Source organism: Populus alba, chromosome 13 (assembly GCF_005239225.2).
Source record: "Populus alba chromosome 13, ASM523922v2, whole genome shotgun sequence".
NCBI classification, from domain to species: Eukaryota; Viridiplantae; Streptophyta; class Magnoliopsida; order Malpighiales; family Salicaceae; genus Populus; species Populus alba.
The window spans coordinates 1,727,069-1,745,228 of NC_133296.1; the positions used below are offsets into that span (position 1 = coordinate 1,727,069).

Here is an 18,160-nt window from a genome sequence, read left to right on the forward strand (position 1 = left end):
ATCGGTGATGTCAATGATGATGTCATAATAAGATTTTGGTTTGGCTAAATTTGAAGTACCAATTTAAAGGAGAAAAATTGAAGTACCAATGGAAGGATTTTTATGATGAAATCCTTTTTTCATAGTTAAAATATTTTGTTCTAATACTAAACCTTCTTTTACAAGGGGTTTTATCCCAACTTGAACGAGACCAACGTGGATGTATTTATAATTTCTAGCTAGATGTTTTTGTAAGGATTTTTAAGAGAGGGGTTAGATGGTTTCAAAGGGCTTTGTAATTAGCTAAATATCTCTTTCTTCACTTTTGATAGTAAAATCTGTTTTAAAAATATCATATTTGAATTTTTGATAAATCTGTGTTTGAGAAATTTTTGAAATCTTCTAATCATCAATATTTTTTTTTGTAAAATCCTCAATTGTTATTTTGAATTTGATAAAAGCATGCTCTATACATACCTATCATATTAATGCACTAATTTATGGGAAACAATTTCATTTACATGATTTACAAAACCATGTTTCCTTTTGTCGTATCAATAACTAATTCCAAAACTCCGATTTACAACAGAAAATCACTTATTTATAAAGTAAGATTGAACAACATATCTGTTCAGACTTACCTAATGCTTTCTGAAAAAAAAAAAAAAAAAAAACATATTGGTTGATCTTTTTTATGAAAATATTTTTTCAGAAAAACTTATACCTACAAAAACAAAATTTATACAAATGAATGCTAATTTAGAATAACACTGCAGACTTTAAAATCTGCGTGATCTCGAGTTTAAAGATCTTATCCAAAAGTCTTGATTAACTTGGTCATATGCAACCTTTTATGTAAACAAAAACTCTGAAATTAAAAGAGACACATCTAGACTTGTAATCAATTACAAACCTTTAAATTCTGTTTTAAAATGGATTAAATATCCAATCCCCAACCAAAAAAGATTTATTGCAAAGTCTCTAGTATATGAACATAGCTATATTAGAAGAACCTCCAAAACATACCCTCCAGACCTCTAAATAAATTTAAACTTTTGTATAGAAAGTCTTTTTCAATTGTATTCAACCACAAAACTAGACTAGACGATGAATAATGAACTCAAAGAATGTATTCTAATCCGAAATATTTTTCTTAAAAAACCCACTTGTTATTGATAACTTACTAAATTTCTTGTAATATGTCACAAGCTAAGAGGGTGTATTTGAAAGTGTAATTATAGTTGTTTTTTAAAATGATTTTATTTCAAAATATATTAAAATAATATTATTTTATTTTAAAAAAATTATTTTTTAATATCAACCCATTAAAATGATATGAAAATATAAAAACCATATTAATTTTTTTAAAAATATATTCAAGTTTTTTCAAAAATATTTTTGAATCGCAATGCAAATCTAATTACATTGATATGAAATTTCCCTTTTACAAGTGAGGACCATGTACGGAAAAGTTCATTAATGGTTTCTAGAAATTCATCATTCAACCATTTTATAAAACGATTCCATAAGTTCCAAAGAATTGAACAATGCATAAAAAGATGATCCATATTTTTTATAGCTTTATAACAAAAAGAGCACATAAATTCATCTAAACGCGATAAATGCCTTCGAAACAAAAAAGTTCCTAGTGCATATTCTTCCATAAAGTTCTTAGTGCATATAAAATGAAAAATTATAAATTTTGTGAGCTAACACATGATTCATTTTGATATTAAAGAACCATGTGATGCATTGTTGGAGAAAATTAATACTGAAAAAAAACACAATTAATAATGTTATTGTCGTTCATAAATTATAAAAAATTTAGTTCTATCCAATATATTCAACTCAATTATGTCTAAAAAAAATGAAAGAATATATTTATAATTTATAAAATATTAAAAATTAGATTAAATATAATTATAGATCGAAAAAAACGACATAACTTGCTTCTTGTTTGAAAGTATGGATTGCGATTGTTTTTTAAAGTGTTTTTTGTGTTGAAATATATCAAAATGATATTTTTTTTATTTTTTAAAAATTATTTTTTTTAAATCAAAATCTAAAACATATAAAAAAATTAATTTTTAATAAAATAAATTAATTTTTAAAAAATATGGTTTTCACTACGTTCCTATTCCGTATCATATCTCCTTAATTGCTCCCACTATCTCATTGGAAGTTTTGTTTTTTCCTTGAAAAAATTACTCACAACTTAAGGGACTGAAATATACTGCCCAGCCCAAAAAGAGCACGGAGGCACGACCATCCACCGCCAGCTACCATTCCTCCTAAGTGCCCGTTTGGCATTGCGGCCAAACCGGCTTTTCACCAAAATTCAAATTTTTTTTTTTTTTTGCTAAAATTGAGTGCGGTTTGTACTTTTTGGATCGTTTTGATGTGCTGATATCAAAAATAATTTTTAAAAAATAAAAAAACATTATTGACATACTTTTCGGCACGAAAAACTATTTTTTAATGTTCTGTCAAGTGTCAGCAATCACATCACCTCCACTAAAGGAAAAAAGGACAGCTTTAATCAGATTACACGTGATGCATGATGAGAAAAGCTGCCCCTGAAAAAGTTAGGGACCTAACTTATCCAAATGAAAATAGAAGGACTAAAGTGCAATATATGTTATCAAACTATGGCTTGTGGCAAGTTCCCTGGAACTACCAAACTCCTACTTGATGACGTGGAGTCATTACCGCCTTTTGATGGTAAGTCGCACGCGCCGGTCCGCACAGTCCACAGTCTCTTACGTCTAGATTTCAATCAAAAAGTCGTCCCTCTCATAATTACATCCCACCAAACCCCATTTTGCCTCGTTAAAAAAACAGCATGGTGACTCACAGCCCCCCCACCCCCCCTACAGTCTTTTAGTTTTATATGTTTAAATTGCTTACCTTATATTGTATTAAAAAACAAAAATAATTATCACTTTTTTCCAAAACAAATACTCTCAAAAATACTAGTATGTGTTGTGATGGGCGCGCATCAACCGCTCTGCTGTTGTATTTAGATGGTGCGTGGGGATGATTTCGACAATAAAAAATATCATTTTGTATGTGTTTGTTAGGTTGTATATAATAATTAACTGACAGTTTATTCAATTTGTATATCAATTTACTAAAATGCTGAACTTCGTTATTACTTTAGACATTTGTCAATGCATTATTGATCATATGTCTTGATAAAAATAAAGTCCAAAAAAATTGCAAAAAAGCATATAAAAAAGATAGTTTTTTTTCCGAGCAAGATTTCAAGTTAATTTTAAATATAAAAAAACACTAATATTATAAATTAAGAATGTGTTTTTTTTCGTATCATGAGATTTATTAAATAATAAAAGGAAAGATGATTTATTAAATAATGAAAGAAAAGATAATGCATGTATTTAATATAATGATTGAAAATATATCAACAGATAAATTAAAAAGAATTATGAACGCTAATTAAACATTAAAATAGAAAGCTAATTTTCTCAATAAAAAGTAAAAAGATAGATATAATTACTGATATTTTATCTTGGCTACCATTTTCATTTTATACATATTCTTTTATTTATCATGGAGACTACTATAGTTGCTAAGAATATATGATTTTTATTTTTTATAAATGCATAATGCAATAAAGACAAATCACAATAATCTCTCAAGGACACTATAAAATTATATAAATAACAAAATACTTATTGCCATTTAAAAAATAATTAAACTAAAACAATTTTAAAAATGGGACAGGATATTAATTAAAATTCTAATTAAAAAAAAAAATTAAAAGAAAAGGTCAGGGTTGGTTGGATTTAGAAGACAAGACTTGTGTATCTAACCTAAAAGGCAAAAGCCTAAGCATGCCTTATGCTTTTTTATTTTTTTAAAAAATAAATTAAACAAATATCATGTTATTTATTTAAATATTATTTTTTTAAACTAAGTGAATAACATGTCGTTCACCGTTTTTTTTTACATCACCTCCAATATAAACTTTAAAATACATTCTAATCGCTCTAAAAACAAACAATTTAATAGAATTTATTTTAAAAAAGAACTTCATACATTTGTTTTTTCCAACATGTTTAAAATACAACGACACCTTACATTTGAGGTCTTGACCCAACGGTTGAATGAACTTGTTTCCTTCCTCTGTATCATTGGTTCAAACCTCATCGTGCACGCCTGTTACCCCCGCAATGTCTTACATGTTCACTGTGTTTGCAGGATGTTCAGTGAGCCGTGAGATTAGTTGTGATGCGCGCAAGCTGACTCGGACACCTACATAAACAAAAAAAATATATATATATACAACGACACCTTTAACAAACCACCAACCACCAAGATCAATATTTTTATGGTTAGATTGTGGCTGATTGTACCTTTCTTCTTTATCTAGTGCCTTTCTCATTCTTTTCTTAACACTTATGGACCAAAAATAAGATGAAAAATAAGTTTAAGATAAGAAAATAATTTTTCCAACCCAATTTATTTAATCTCAACTTGTACAATGTTCTGGCCGTCCAGAGTTTAATTTCAGTTTGCATCTTCTGTTGTGAGACTTATATAGCACCTAATATTAGAAAACTTTTTTCTAAAGGGGCCAAAACTTAAATTTTAGAAATTTCGGCTCTAGAATTTTAAATTGTTCGAGGGAGAGCATTGCTATTATTCGTTTTTGCAGGGCTCGGACCCCTGCCAACCTCCCTAACTGCATCCCCGTACGTGTCTCGCTGGATTAATGTTTTATATAATTCCACTAAAAACTTAATTTAAATTAAACTTTAATACCTTAATTTGTTTTTCAAGTCAACTTCAGGTGGTGAATGGTTATGATTATTTTTTAAAGTATTTTTTATTTAAAAATACATTAAAATAATATATTTTTTATTTTTTAAAAATTATTTTTAATATCAGCACATTAAAATAATCTAAAAACATTTTTAAAAAAATTAATTTGAAGAATACAAATTTTTAAAATTTTTTTTCAAAAATATTTTTGAAATACAAAAATAAACAATAAATTTATATTAAAACGAACTCAAAATCCAAAATCTCATTTTTTTTATTTCTTATTTTTAGCTTTTAGATTTAAAACAGTTTTTTTTAAAAAAAAATTTACCAAAAACAAAAGAGAAGCAGAAAGCTTTCTTTTTTTTTTTTTTGGCAAACGGGCTCTAATTTAATCAAGCTGGATTTTCAGTCCATGAAGGCTTGGATACCAAAATGCCTAGCCGTGCTAGGCCCATATAAAGCCCAATCGAAAACAAGCAAGACCAACCGGAAACTTCTTCTTGCAACCACGCGCCTCCCTTCTGCACGAATGTTGCATCCACTCGCCGCCACAAAGGGCTGCGCGTGTAGTAGTATCTTGGAGAACAGTTCTCTGCTGAAGTGGTATGTTTTTCTCAGGCTTAAGCCTATGGTTTTGACTTGTGATCATATGATCTCAACTAGCTTTACATGATCGTGTTCATCCACAACACTAACTTGGCCTCCACTCCATTGACGATCTGTATTTTTAATGAAGTCAATCCAGCTACTGCCGCATGCTCCAGCTCAGCCAAGAATTATCTGATGCCTCTTAACACAGCTTTGAGATTGACGTCAACTTAAGCAAAGATCACCAACATAATTAATGCAAGAAAATCAATTTTCCATTGAGAAAAATTAGGGTTTTGAGTCATCTTGTCCATTGCAAGACTTTGGTGTCGGCATTAACACATTTTTTGTCCCCTTACCTAACGTTTTATTAGGGTGGCCCCTTCACTTTTTGTGTTAGTCAGAACGATGTTCTGTATTGCATTATAAAACATTTTAAAATATCTAGTTAAAACACTGTTAGCAATAATTAATACTAGTTAATTTCTCCCATTTTTATCCTATTTTTTAAAATCACAACTTGATGTTAAGGAAAAAAAACATTTCAACAAAAAAGGATCAAAATGTGAAAGAATGAGAAATTCCATGACTGATTTCAAATTTGCTAGAAAAAATTAAGTTATATTTAGTCCATTTATTTTTCCTTTTCTTACTTTGTGGTTTATTTAATTTTTTCATTTTTAGTTTTGGTCTAAAAATTTATTTTCTGAATATTTTAGCCTCTAAGTTGGTTTTTTTTTTTTAAAAAAAAAAGAAAACAAAGATAAAATGATGAATAAAAAAGAAAGTCATGGTTATTTTTTAACAAAAACATTTATCATTTTTGGTTTCAATAGTTTTTATTTTGACGAGAAAAGTTTAATAGTGTTTTTTTTTTTTTATAAACATATTTGGTATGTTTTTATTTTTGAAGAATTTTGCAAATGTGAACTATCTATATATCGTACCAAATGCTGAGAAGGATTGCAAGATATTTCACATTTTCCAATTATTTCTTGAAGAGATGAAAACGTACGTGAAATATGATCAAACCATAACTAAAACTTCTAAATTTGGAAATATAAGTGATACATACAGTGCTCTTTTCAATTGCTGTCAAGCACAATATTCCTTCATTTATTATCCACTCCTTCAAATTTGGTTGAAAATCAGCAACCATTTCTGCCTGCATAGGCGCCTAAGACTACCTGGACGATAAATTGAAACAGAACAAGATTACAAGCCCAGAAGGACACAGAAAAGTTAATTACACACATCATTTAGAGACCCTTCTTGTCTCTTCTTAACATTTTCACGTGACCATGCTAACTTCACCTTGTTGGCACACATTGTTGGCTCCAAACATTGCTATGGTGGTTATGGTGGTGGTAATCGTGGTGGTGAACCACCAGCTCGTGACACCTTGTTCTTAACCCTTCTCCATTCACTTGAAATCCCCATTCCCCTATACTCTCTTCTTCATTGTCTTCTTTAACTTCCTCCTCCTCCTCCTCCTCTTTTTCACCTTCCTTTTCTACCTCCAGATATTCTTCTTGTTCTTGTTCTCGCTCATGTTCTTCTTCATCAACTTCATATTCTTCATCTGCAACAAAATGTAATCGCAACCTTCCATCTTGCCGTGAAGCACGTAATGTTTCATGCCTATCAATCCTAACTTCTGTCAACTCAAGCCTGCCATCTTTTCTCACTGACTTGAGAAAAAAATTAGGCTGACCATTATGGTTTAAAGAGGAAAGAGGTGGTGGAAATTTCCTGGCTTCTTTTTTCTCACCAGGTTTTCTACATTTGACCTTTGTTATTGTTGATCTTTCCCTTGAACATAACTCAATCTCATCATCAAACCTTCTTTCATCAGAGCTCTCAAAACCTAGACTCTCAGTGCAAGACATCAAACCATCAATACCACCACCAATATCATCAAGGAATCCAATCCCACGCGGGTCTTTTTTAAAGATGGAGGCTATAGATGATGGCGAGCAAGGAGGCGTGGTTGAAGGTGAAGAGGGTTTGACAGTTGTTGATTCGAGAATGTTTGGTGTTTTATGGATAGGATCACATGCTGTTGCCGTTATTAACCCTAATACTCCTGCGGGGGGAGAACTGCAAACAGCTTGGCATTTGCAAGAAGGCTTTTCAACACTAGAATTATATTCTCCATCAATACTGACACTCATGGGATGATATGTAAGAGCTAAGAAGGAGTAAACACTTTTCTTGCAAAAGCTCATCATGATATATTGTACAATCTTTTTTGTAAGAAACACTAAAACATACAGTACTGTGTAAATTAATGGATGACAAAAGGAGAGGAAAAAAGTTGATGGGAGAGAAAAAGGAATGGAAGTGGAAAGTTATAGAGAGTTGAGAGGATGGATGGTGGTATTAATAACATCCGCACAGTAAAGATAGAAAGAGGGAGGGAGGGAGACTGTGGCGTCTATAGAGACAGCCAACGTGACAAAAGGGAGTAAGGTTTTAGCTGGATCAGTGATGGAGGAAATGGTGACTGGTCCCACGTAAGATGGCCTAAGAAATCGTCCAGATTTTGCCTTCTCCTTCCACACACTTAATTTCTTCCTGTATTATTGCTTGTTTTTGTTGAGATTGGCAAATTTGAAAGTGATTATATATGGCTGTAGTTGTGTTAGCCGCCTGGCAAAAGGGGAGGCCTTTCCATCTCCAATCAAAGAGGGACTGCCTCCACGTATATTTTCCATGTGGATATGATTGGATGTTTAGTGTGTTGGCATCTGGATTTTCTCTAATTAATGTTATCATGGATAAATTGAATTAAAAAAAAAATATATGTGTTAATTATGTGTTAATTAAGCAATTCAATATGTATAATTATGTGTTAATTTCTTGTAATTAGAAGCCAAAAATTCAATCATTTTGTAGTTATGTAGGAAAAAAACTCCATCATACATGTGTTTTTGGTAGGCTTTTTTCAGATCCTAATCTCAAAAAATTCTACCAATGAAACATGTGCAGTATATGGATAGACGACAATATGAGCTAATTGGGCGTGTGTTTCACAATCTACTTTTATATCCAATAATATTAAGGAAAAACGACATAATTATATCCATTAATTTATATAATATGCTGAGCTTATAAGCTATTATTATATTTTATTTATTGGATCATTTTTATTTTTAAAAACATTATTGAGCTTCTAATCTATTATTTTATTAATTTTTTTCTGTTTAAATTAACTTAGTTATTCATACACATATTTTGATATTATACTAAAAATATTTTTGGGTTCTATGAACATGACAATTATGTGCAAAGCAGGTGATAAATAGAAGACAATTTTAAAAAAAAAATTCACAACGAGACTAAATCTCTCTCACAACCAGAAAATTATCAAATACTAATGGCAATATAAACCAAAAAAAAAATCATCAATAAATTAGGATGACATTTGCTAATGGAAAATCACATCATTTTTTTCACTAGTGATAACTAATGGAAAAAGTTATATCGGTGAATAAAAAGAGAATTACAGATGGAATTTAAAGAATAAAAAAATTAGGTAAATATTCTCTTATTAATTCTTTTGGCAATTAAGTCTAACTTGTTGATATTTTCTATGAAATTATTGTCTAACTTAGTCCATCATCAAAAAGTTCTAGAGAGTTACAAAAAAGTTATAGGATTTTGCCACTAAACATTTAAATTACTAACGAAATTATTGCTAGAATGAAATGTCATCAAAAATGTATATTTTTTTTTGGCTAAAAAAATCTCAATGTTAATTATCAATGAAAATACTAATGACCTGTAAAAATTATTAAATAGTAAACTTGCAATCAATAATCATGTCACTTAATGATATGTTACTTTTATCAACGGAAACACTATTGATAATTCAATATATGGCTTTTAAGATAACAAGCGGAAAAACAAACTCAAATGTGTTATTCTAAATAATCTAATCCCAAAATCACTCGTTTAATTGGGGAAAAAACTATCAAGGGGAACAATTAGACATGTTTGAGTTGCCATTCGGTGGTTTTTGGTAAATTATGATTCTTTCTATTTTGAATGACTTAAATTGCTTTAAAGGCATCAGTCACACCCCGTCTTTCTTGTTTCTTTAGAATAGTAAGGGTATATTTGGTTCTCCAGGTACTGGGAAGGAAATGAAAATAGGATTTCTTTCCAATTTCAAATAGAATTTCTTCTTCTAAATATATACATAAATTAAATATTAGTCATAAATAAATTCAATTGATTTGCAGCATGAGTTATTGATATATATTTGCAAGTTTTAAATTTTTAGATAGACTCCTTTTGTATAGGAAGATGTTGCTAATTTGTTTTAAATATGATTTAGTGATAATAATAATAATATTTTTTTTTAAATCAAATTTGTTTAGATGAGAGAGAGAAGGTTAGTAGAGATAAAAATAGGCATGAGCGTTGTTGTTCTTCTGGTAGCGTTTTTTATGAGCATGACCAGACAATGCTGCTAGGTGTCAATCATGACGAGGCACCTTAGGCACCCAAAACTTGAATATTTTTTTAGTTATTATATTTTTATATTTCAAAACTTGTTATTTTAGAAAAAAAAAATATAACACTCGATTGTATAAGAGTTACAGGGACGATCATTTGACTTATCCAAAACTCAATTCAAATTTATAGTTGCAAGCTGAATCTATCAATGGACCCGATACAAATCAAGTTTATGGTATCTTTAATACTACAGACAAGAATATATGGGTGAGCCATAGTCTCTCAACCGTTGAAACCCTATAATCCAAATCGATCCAGCAATTATTGGTCATCAAGGCGATCATACGAGAAGAAGTTCAAGCTGAGATAACTCAACTTAGGGTTGAGACGACCAAACTAAAAGATAAGTTGAATGTCATCAAGCAGCAGTTAACAACTCTTACCGGTACCTGCGCTCCACCTCGTTACCCTTCTACTTCCGATAAAAATCAGCTTCTGTCTCCTTCTCCAGCTCTTGTTACCAAGATAAACAAATTATATTTAATAATATTTTTTATATTAATAATACAAATTTTCTTTTTTATTTTATTTTAATTCTATATAGAATTGTTTTTTATTTTTATTTAAATTGTTTGTTTTAATTTTTCTAAATAATTACATATAATAACAACACAATTACCATCAATTTATTCCATGAGTAACATGCATATAATTGTAGTATCAAAGTCTCTTAAAATTAAATATATAGTCTTTTCCAACAAAACACATTAGTTGAGATATATTGTTTATACAAAAACATGGCTACCCTACTTGTGGCCATTTCTTCCACAAGTGCACTGCTTGAAGAAGGAAAAAAAACACCTCTTTCAAGGCTAAAAAATACGACGATAATTTAGGATATCCAAAAGTGGGGTCATCGAGTTGATTTTAGTTTGATAATTAGGTTATGTACAAAGGATATTCTTGGACCATATATTAAAAAAAAAAAAAGAATCTCTCAGATGATTGGCTTAGCTGGGAAACTTTATCTAAAATTTCCAACTCCTAGATATAGCATATGACGATTACATTACCCACGTATGCTTTGAGAATTGAGAGTGACTGGCTTTCTGCAACGCGTAAAGCTGTAGCTCTTGATCATTTCATACACCCATTTTTTGTATGGTTTTCCTTCTCTACAATACTATTCTTGTCTCTGTGTGTGTGTGTATATTGTATACTCCAAGGAAGAAGATGCTTGAACGCCTACGCTAACAAATATCAAAGGTCAGTAGGTTCGTGGCGATTGTTAAGTACTTAACTTGAGTATGGTCAATATTCCAAAGGCCAAACTTTGTGGACGAGTAAATTTGGTAATGCTTGCTTCGTTTTTGTGCATAGGATGAAACTAAACTAAACACAGAGCTGGGGCCTAAAAAAACAAAGCCACACCTCGAGTTGCCTATATATACAAAATACAATAGCAAGTTGCATGATAAGTTTTTTTGTTCATCACCTTCTGTAGAAGAAGAAGAAGAAAAAGAAAAATATGAGGGGTACAATTCAAATGGTCAGATCTTGAGTTTGTTCTCAATAAATTATCAGTTTGAGTATCACAAATTTTAAAATTATTGAAATTTTACATGGTCGTTAACTTCAGGAGTCTCGAGAAATTAATCGAAATGCATGTAAATTAACCCGAATACCCTCAATTATTAAAAATAAAAAAGAAAAAAAAGAAAAGAAGATCTCCTCGAAGAAGCTTTATCTTTCTCTGTGGCTTCATAAAGCATGGTGTTTTTCATCATGAGATATTGGAGTATATATCCATCAATATTCGACACTAAAATTGTTTTGTTGGTAATTAATTAATCACAGTTATCCTAATAATACAATATCATCGATCATGTCGATATTTTATACGATTGAAAACCGTATTATTCATCGACGTTCACCCGATTTACATGTGTTCGAAAAGAATTATTTCATGTAGTTCACTCAATATCAAGGATTCAGCACCATAATACAAAATAAATTGATGGACTCAAAAAAGAAACGAGCAAAGAACGAAAATATCAAGTCCAGACGAACCTTCCTTGGAAGTGATGATCAATTAATTGTGATGGTGACCAAATCTCTGCACATTGCGTACATTTTTGCACACTCTATAAGGTTTGCCACATACTTCTTATCTTGAGAGGAAGTGACAACGTGTAAAGTGATAAAGTAGCCACGTGGTTAAAGGGATGACACTTGTTAGAATGAGCCAAAGGCTTGCCGAAGCCTCAAGTGTGACTGTGCCAATTTGGCCTTGTTGGCCGGGTAGGGCAATAAATAAATGTTCAGGACAATGCTCCTAGTCCTGCATCAAAGCGATGAACATATACAGAGAGAGAGAGAGACTAGTCATTTAAATTGCGTTTTGTAATGGATTATAATTTTTTTAAAAAAAATAATTTTTTTAATATATATTTTATATAAAAAAAATTTAAAATATAAATTAAAAAGCCTATGCAAACAAGATTAAGATATTTAATAACATAAAATAAAATATACATCTGATTGTATTTATTAAATTTATTTATTTAAATAAATAAAAGACAAATCAACACTTTAAAATACTAACAACTTAAAAGATAAATAAAAATAAAATTGGTTGAATAAACCAACACCATAAAAAAATACAAGGCAAGGCCAAACACATCAACAATATAAATTGAAAACAAAAATTTTTAATTTTAAAAAAATACTCTTTATTTGTAAAAAAAAAATTATAAATGGATTAGATAAATAGAAATGAAACAACTTAGAATAATAATAATAATAAAAAAAAAAGAATCGGGATAAACTCATAATTCATTTGGGCTGGATGTTTTGGACTCCAATTTATCATAATAATTGCTTCACCAAATGGAACGCAATAGATTTACATTCCAAGATAATGACAAGTCAAGGAATTTGATTTCAAGGGATCAGAAAAGGATTAGTCTTCCAAATGATATACGGTGTGGTTCCAACTACATATATAATGGATTTTTGTTTATTTTAACTATTAAGATATATTCCTTCTATCCCCGGAGAAAAAAAAAAAACTTATTAAAATATACAATTAAAGTATGTCGGGATTCCCATTGATATTGCTACGTACGAATAGTTTCTAGTCAAGTGATATGTGAATGAATCCTTTTCATATTGTGTTCTAAACTAGGTTAGTAAAATTTGATTTGATTTTTTTTGTTTTAAATTAATTTTTTTATTTTTAAATCGTTTTAACGTATTCATATAAAAATTATTTTTTAAAAAATAAAAAATATATTATTTTAATATATTTTCAAGTAAAAAATACTTTGAAAAAATAAACATTATTATATTTTCGAACTGTAATAGCAAATTTTATTAAAAAAAAAAAAAAAACAGAAAGAAAGATGCTTGGGGAGAACACGTGATTCTCGAGGGGAATGAGATTTATACTCCATTAATTATATGCTCCACATTTGATGGAACACAGCCTTTGTTCTACATTCTCAAGATTATACAGAAAACAAAAAAAATAATTCTTCCACACTCCCTCTCCTCCTTTCCTCACCCCACTCTCACTTTTCTCTCTCTCTCTCTCTATCTCTTTTTTTTTTTTTTTTTTTCTTTAATAAATTTCAAAATTTTATGCATACATTTAATTAAATAAATTTAGAATTTGTTAAAAAATAAAAATAAAAATAAAAATCATTAATAATAAATAAAGAAGAAATTTAGAGTTTCTTGTAAATATAATGATGAACACCAGTGAAGAACACAACGAGTCACACAGTGCGATGACAACTGCCATCACCAACTCTCTGGTGCTATCACCAAATTATTCTTCAATCACAGAACCTCGCACCACTACCAATGTCAGGCATCGACTTCTGCACCAACAGCAGAGCAAGCACAGCGACCCAGACAAGCATGGAAGAACCCTCCATTATAATTTTTTAGAATATATACGGTTCAACTTCCATTTTTAAAAAATTTAAAAGGTTTTTTTTTGGTTAAAATTTAATATAATTTATATTTTTTAGATTGTTTTGATATGCTGATATTAAAAATAATTTTTTAAAAATAAAAAAAATATCATTAACATATATTTTAATATAAAAAATTATTTAAAAAATAACTATTATCATACTACTAAATATATATATATATATTTTTTTTTAATGAAGTGAGCTCAAGGATGGGCATTCAAACACACCCATTCATAGCTGAAGACGAGAAAGTCTAGCCATGGAAAGATGTGAGGTAGCCATATGTGCTAGACCATACGACAAGTCTAAGACATCCAACCATACGATAATTATTGTGAATTAAAATAGTAAAATGATTATTTAAAAAAAAAAATCATCAAGCTTTTTGTGGGGTAGAACCGTCTTTTCCTTATGGCCAAAAAGTTATTTTCAAATTAAACGAGAGCTAGGAGGTCTTTTTATATCTTTTTGCACAGTAAGATAACTTCATTGTCTTTAAAACAAAAAAAAATTGTTAAACCCGTGCTCTAGAGGATTTTTAGTACTTTCGTGTTTTGTAAACAATAAAATAACTCATTTGCTTTTAAAAGCAAAAAAATTATTTTGAATTGGCATCCAGTTGCAAGCTTTTATATATTTTAATCATGTCTTTTTTACAATGGGCTCCTTAATAATTAAATAAATATAAATATTATTTAAATAAAAAAAGATGATTGACAAGTGCATTGTATATGTTAGTGTGTAGGTTAAGACAACGCCATTCATATATAGGTTGATAGGTGATATTATTAATGGTTGCTTTTATGATGTCATTCGATTCGTTTCAGCATTCCTTCCATGCATTGACTATACATATGATCAATGAACCTCCAATTTGAAATTGACAACTTTTTTTTTTATTATTATAAAAATAATTTTTTTTTTAATTTTTTTTATTTGTCAAATTTTATCCTCATTCTTTTTATTTTTTATAGTTTTTTTCTTTATTTTATTTTCAATCTCATCCCTGATTGTTTTATTTTATTTCATTTAATTTTTATATTAGTTTTCGTTCTTTATTTTTTTAATTGCTATTTTGTTTTTTTTTTATCCTTTTCTTGATTTATTTTATTTTTCAATTTCATCCCTCATTGTTTTATTTCATTTATTTTTTATACCATATTTTAACTTCATTCTTTTAATTTCTAGATGTAATTTTGTTTTTTTGATTTTGGATGATTGAGATTTTTGCTTTGTGATTTTTTTAAGTATACTTTATATATATGGAATAATCTAGTCTCATAACTGGGTCATGAATTCAAATATTAACTCGATTTGAATTCATTTTTTTTATGATGTATTTTTAAATTTTTATGTATTTTTATCCTTTAATATTGGGTTATCAGGCTTTCACCTTCATGATTTTGTTTTTATAAGGTTATTCCGATTTTATATCCTAGGTTGCAAGTTAGTCAATTTTACCGGAGTTTGACTCATGATTTTTTTTTTGTTTTTTAATTTTGTCTTTCATTGTTTTATATATATAAGGATTATCCTGACTTCAGAATCAGGTCGTGAATTTAATTTGTTGAATCAAGTTGGATCTTTTGTTCTTTTTTTAACATTGATTTTTTTTTTAATTTGTTCTTTAACGTTTGATTTGCTGGTAATTAAGTTTTGGATTTTTTTTATATTTTTTATTTATGAGATTATCTTATTTTCATTCAATATTTATTTTTTTTATCAAATAAAACCATTAAAATATTTTAAGAATACTAGAGAGTGTCTTTTCATAATATTGACAAACTTTTTTTTTTCAATTAATCATTATTTTTTTTATAGTTTTATTTTTCATGGAGCTCCAAAGTTTTTCTTGCTTCTTTAAAACAAAACACCGCGGGCCTCTATCTATTTATCTACTATTTCATTAGTTCCTTCCAAGTGATAGCGTTTTATACGACTATATGTTTTGATTCGCAAAAAGATAATTTTTTTTTAATTAAAAGGCTTTCTTGGTGTATTTAGCATATGAAAATTGATTAATTTGCAACGTCCAAACGTACTGAGTGCAAAGGCGCACATAATTTATATCAAAATATAAACTACGAGGCAATGATCAATTCTTTAATTTTTATGATGTTTACAATTTGATTGCAATATTGTTGTTCAAATCCACTCAATCTCTTGCTCTTATTAGCATAAATGAGAATGAACAGTGAACCGGATTTGCAAAGGTAAATCTCTCAGGAACATATTAAAAGGAATATAAATATTTGATGAGAAGAAAAATATAAAATAAAATGTAGACTAGTTATAATTATAAAATTTCTTTTGGAATTTATGCAGACAATTCTAATAATTAATTTGACTTTTATTTGAAGATAAACTGTTTTTTTTATCTTAATATTCACATTTTTTTTTCTTTTAAAAATACATAACTCTATTTTAAATCAAAATTCTCATTTACCTCTAACAGTTACAACCCCCATTTTCACACACAATTAAACTTGAATGCTGTTATGGTTTAAGGAAATTAGAAACTTAAAACTAGGAAGATCTTGAATTTAATTTCCATTACAAGCATCATTTACTACAGTTCTACTCAAGAGTTAACGGTGAAGTAATTTTTAGCTCCGAAGGCTAGGTGAAGAAATATATTTTGTTAATGAACATCGCAGCTACTTCATACTTTTCCATCCGCCACCTCTCTTGTACATGAACCGACCCAAGTTTCTCATATGATCATCCTGAAGAACATACTTAATTTTCAGGAGTAGTACACAATATGAAGAACATACTTAATTTTCAGGCCATTATGCAGTGCTATGCGATCTTTATGCAGGCTCTTTATCTGATTTCACAGGTGCTGTGTCGGCATAGCCAATTCCTCTCCGTTTGGTAGGAAATAACATGAACAAGAAGCTTGCCAAGAACCCAGCTCCTAACGGCAAATTCATGATAAGTGCTTTCTCATTAGGTCCTGCTTTAGGGAAGAAGCAATTCTGCACGTTAGAATTACTAAGAGCAAACACCAAGAAAACTGTTAGCGATGTAAAAGCATGCACGAAGTCTATAAAAGTGATACTATGAGAGCTATCTTTGAATTCTTCCCTTCCCGCACCATCTGTACTATCGATGTCATTGAATACATAGAAACTGTTCCATGTGGCTATGCCATAGTACATCTTGCCATCCTTGCCAGTGATGCTATCGGTAAAGGAGGAAAGAAAACAACCTAGAGAACAACACACAATGATACCTAAGGTGAGGTATTCGTTCGCAAGTGTACATTCACCGTTGTTAGTGAATGAAGGTATTAGGGCTTCAGCTGCAAGGACTGTGCCTGTTGGCAACAAGTTTGCTAGGTTGGCTGCAGTGACCTGGCTCCTCTGGCCAAGTTTGGATGATGAGATCGGCATTGAAGGGCTGCAGGTATTGATTTAGAAGGAGGCGAAATTAGCTGAAGTATAGGTGTTTGTTTTGCATATGACATGGCTGGGCTGTGCTTGAATATTTATAGGCAAGTAGCTAGGGAGAATTTAGTTAAAATAATACGTATATTGTACGTGCGAGTTCATGTACATGGAAGCAGGGTGAGGTTCGTCGTTCTGGAATGGAATTTTCAGGTTTATTTATTTTCTTTTTTGATATATAGAGAAATATTAGCATTGATTCTGGTCAAGCAATTAATTATATATAACAACATTAAGAATCTGATCCAACATAATGATAAAGTTGATTTCAAAAGGGTATATATTCGGCTAAAGCATGCAAACATGTGCAATGGTCCTTCATATATATTCCCTTCCTGTGCTTCGCCCTGTTTTCTACAGTACAGTTATTATCGAGTTGTCGAGCGATTTAGTAGGTTTTAAATAAAGTTTATTGAACAGGGAAAGAACAACTTTTTTCGTGAAACTTGAAATCTTTTGGATCAAAAACGTATCACGAAACCATGCAGAATACATTATTTGGAAGATTTGATTTTTGTGCTAGCATTAGCTGCATTAAGGGCAAACATTTGACTGCTTATTGTCCTAGGCCTCGGGCCTTTTCTTAGTGTATGTTATTTTAGTGTTATAAATTTGGTACCGCTAAAAATTTATATTGTTATTAATTTTAGAATTTTAAAAGATTTATCACTAATCCCAATATCCACAGCTATATACAAAAAATAGAAGGATTTCATCCTCTCTGTTTTGGGTTCTGTGGCTACTTCTCATTCAAATAGCCATAGATTTCATGAACTACAGTAAAAGAAGAAACAAAAGTAGAATGGTGCGTTAAGATTTAAAGCTGCTTCAAATTGCAAGAGGAGTAACTTAGAGATATCGTTTCTTTGGCTTTTATTTTTGCAGCATTAATTGTGCTATGGGCAG

At 29.8% G+C, this 18,160-nt stretch overlaps 2 protein-coding genes across 2 annotated transcripts; both read right to left on the reverse strand.

The window, feature by feature from the left end:
* Positions 1 to 6,378: 6,378 nt before the first annotated feature.
* On the reverse strand, positions 6,379 to 7,935 carry LOC118053246 (uncharacterized). Its single transcript, XM_035064447.2, has one exon. It carries the CDS (start codon positions 7,584 to 7,586, stop codon positions 6,666 to 6,668), a length of 921 nt encoding a protein of 306 aa, XP_034920338.1. The 5' UTR covers positions 7,587 to 7,935; the 3' UTR covers positions 6,379 to 6,665.
* Positions 7,936 to 16,615: 8,680 nt separating this feature from the next.
* Positions 16,616 to 17,200, reverse strand: LOC118053319 (protein DMP10). The gene has a single exon (XM_035064544.1). It carries the CDS (start codon positions 17,198 to 17,200, stop codon positions 16,616 to 16,618), a length of 585 nt encoding a protein of 194 aa, XP_034920435.1.
* Between the last annotated feature and the right edge of the window lie 960 nt (positions 17,201 to 18,160).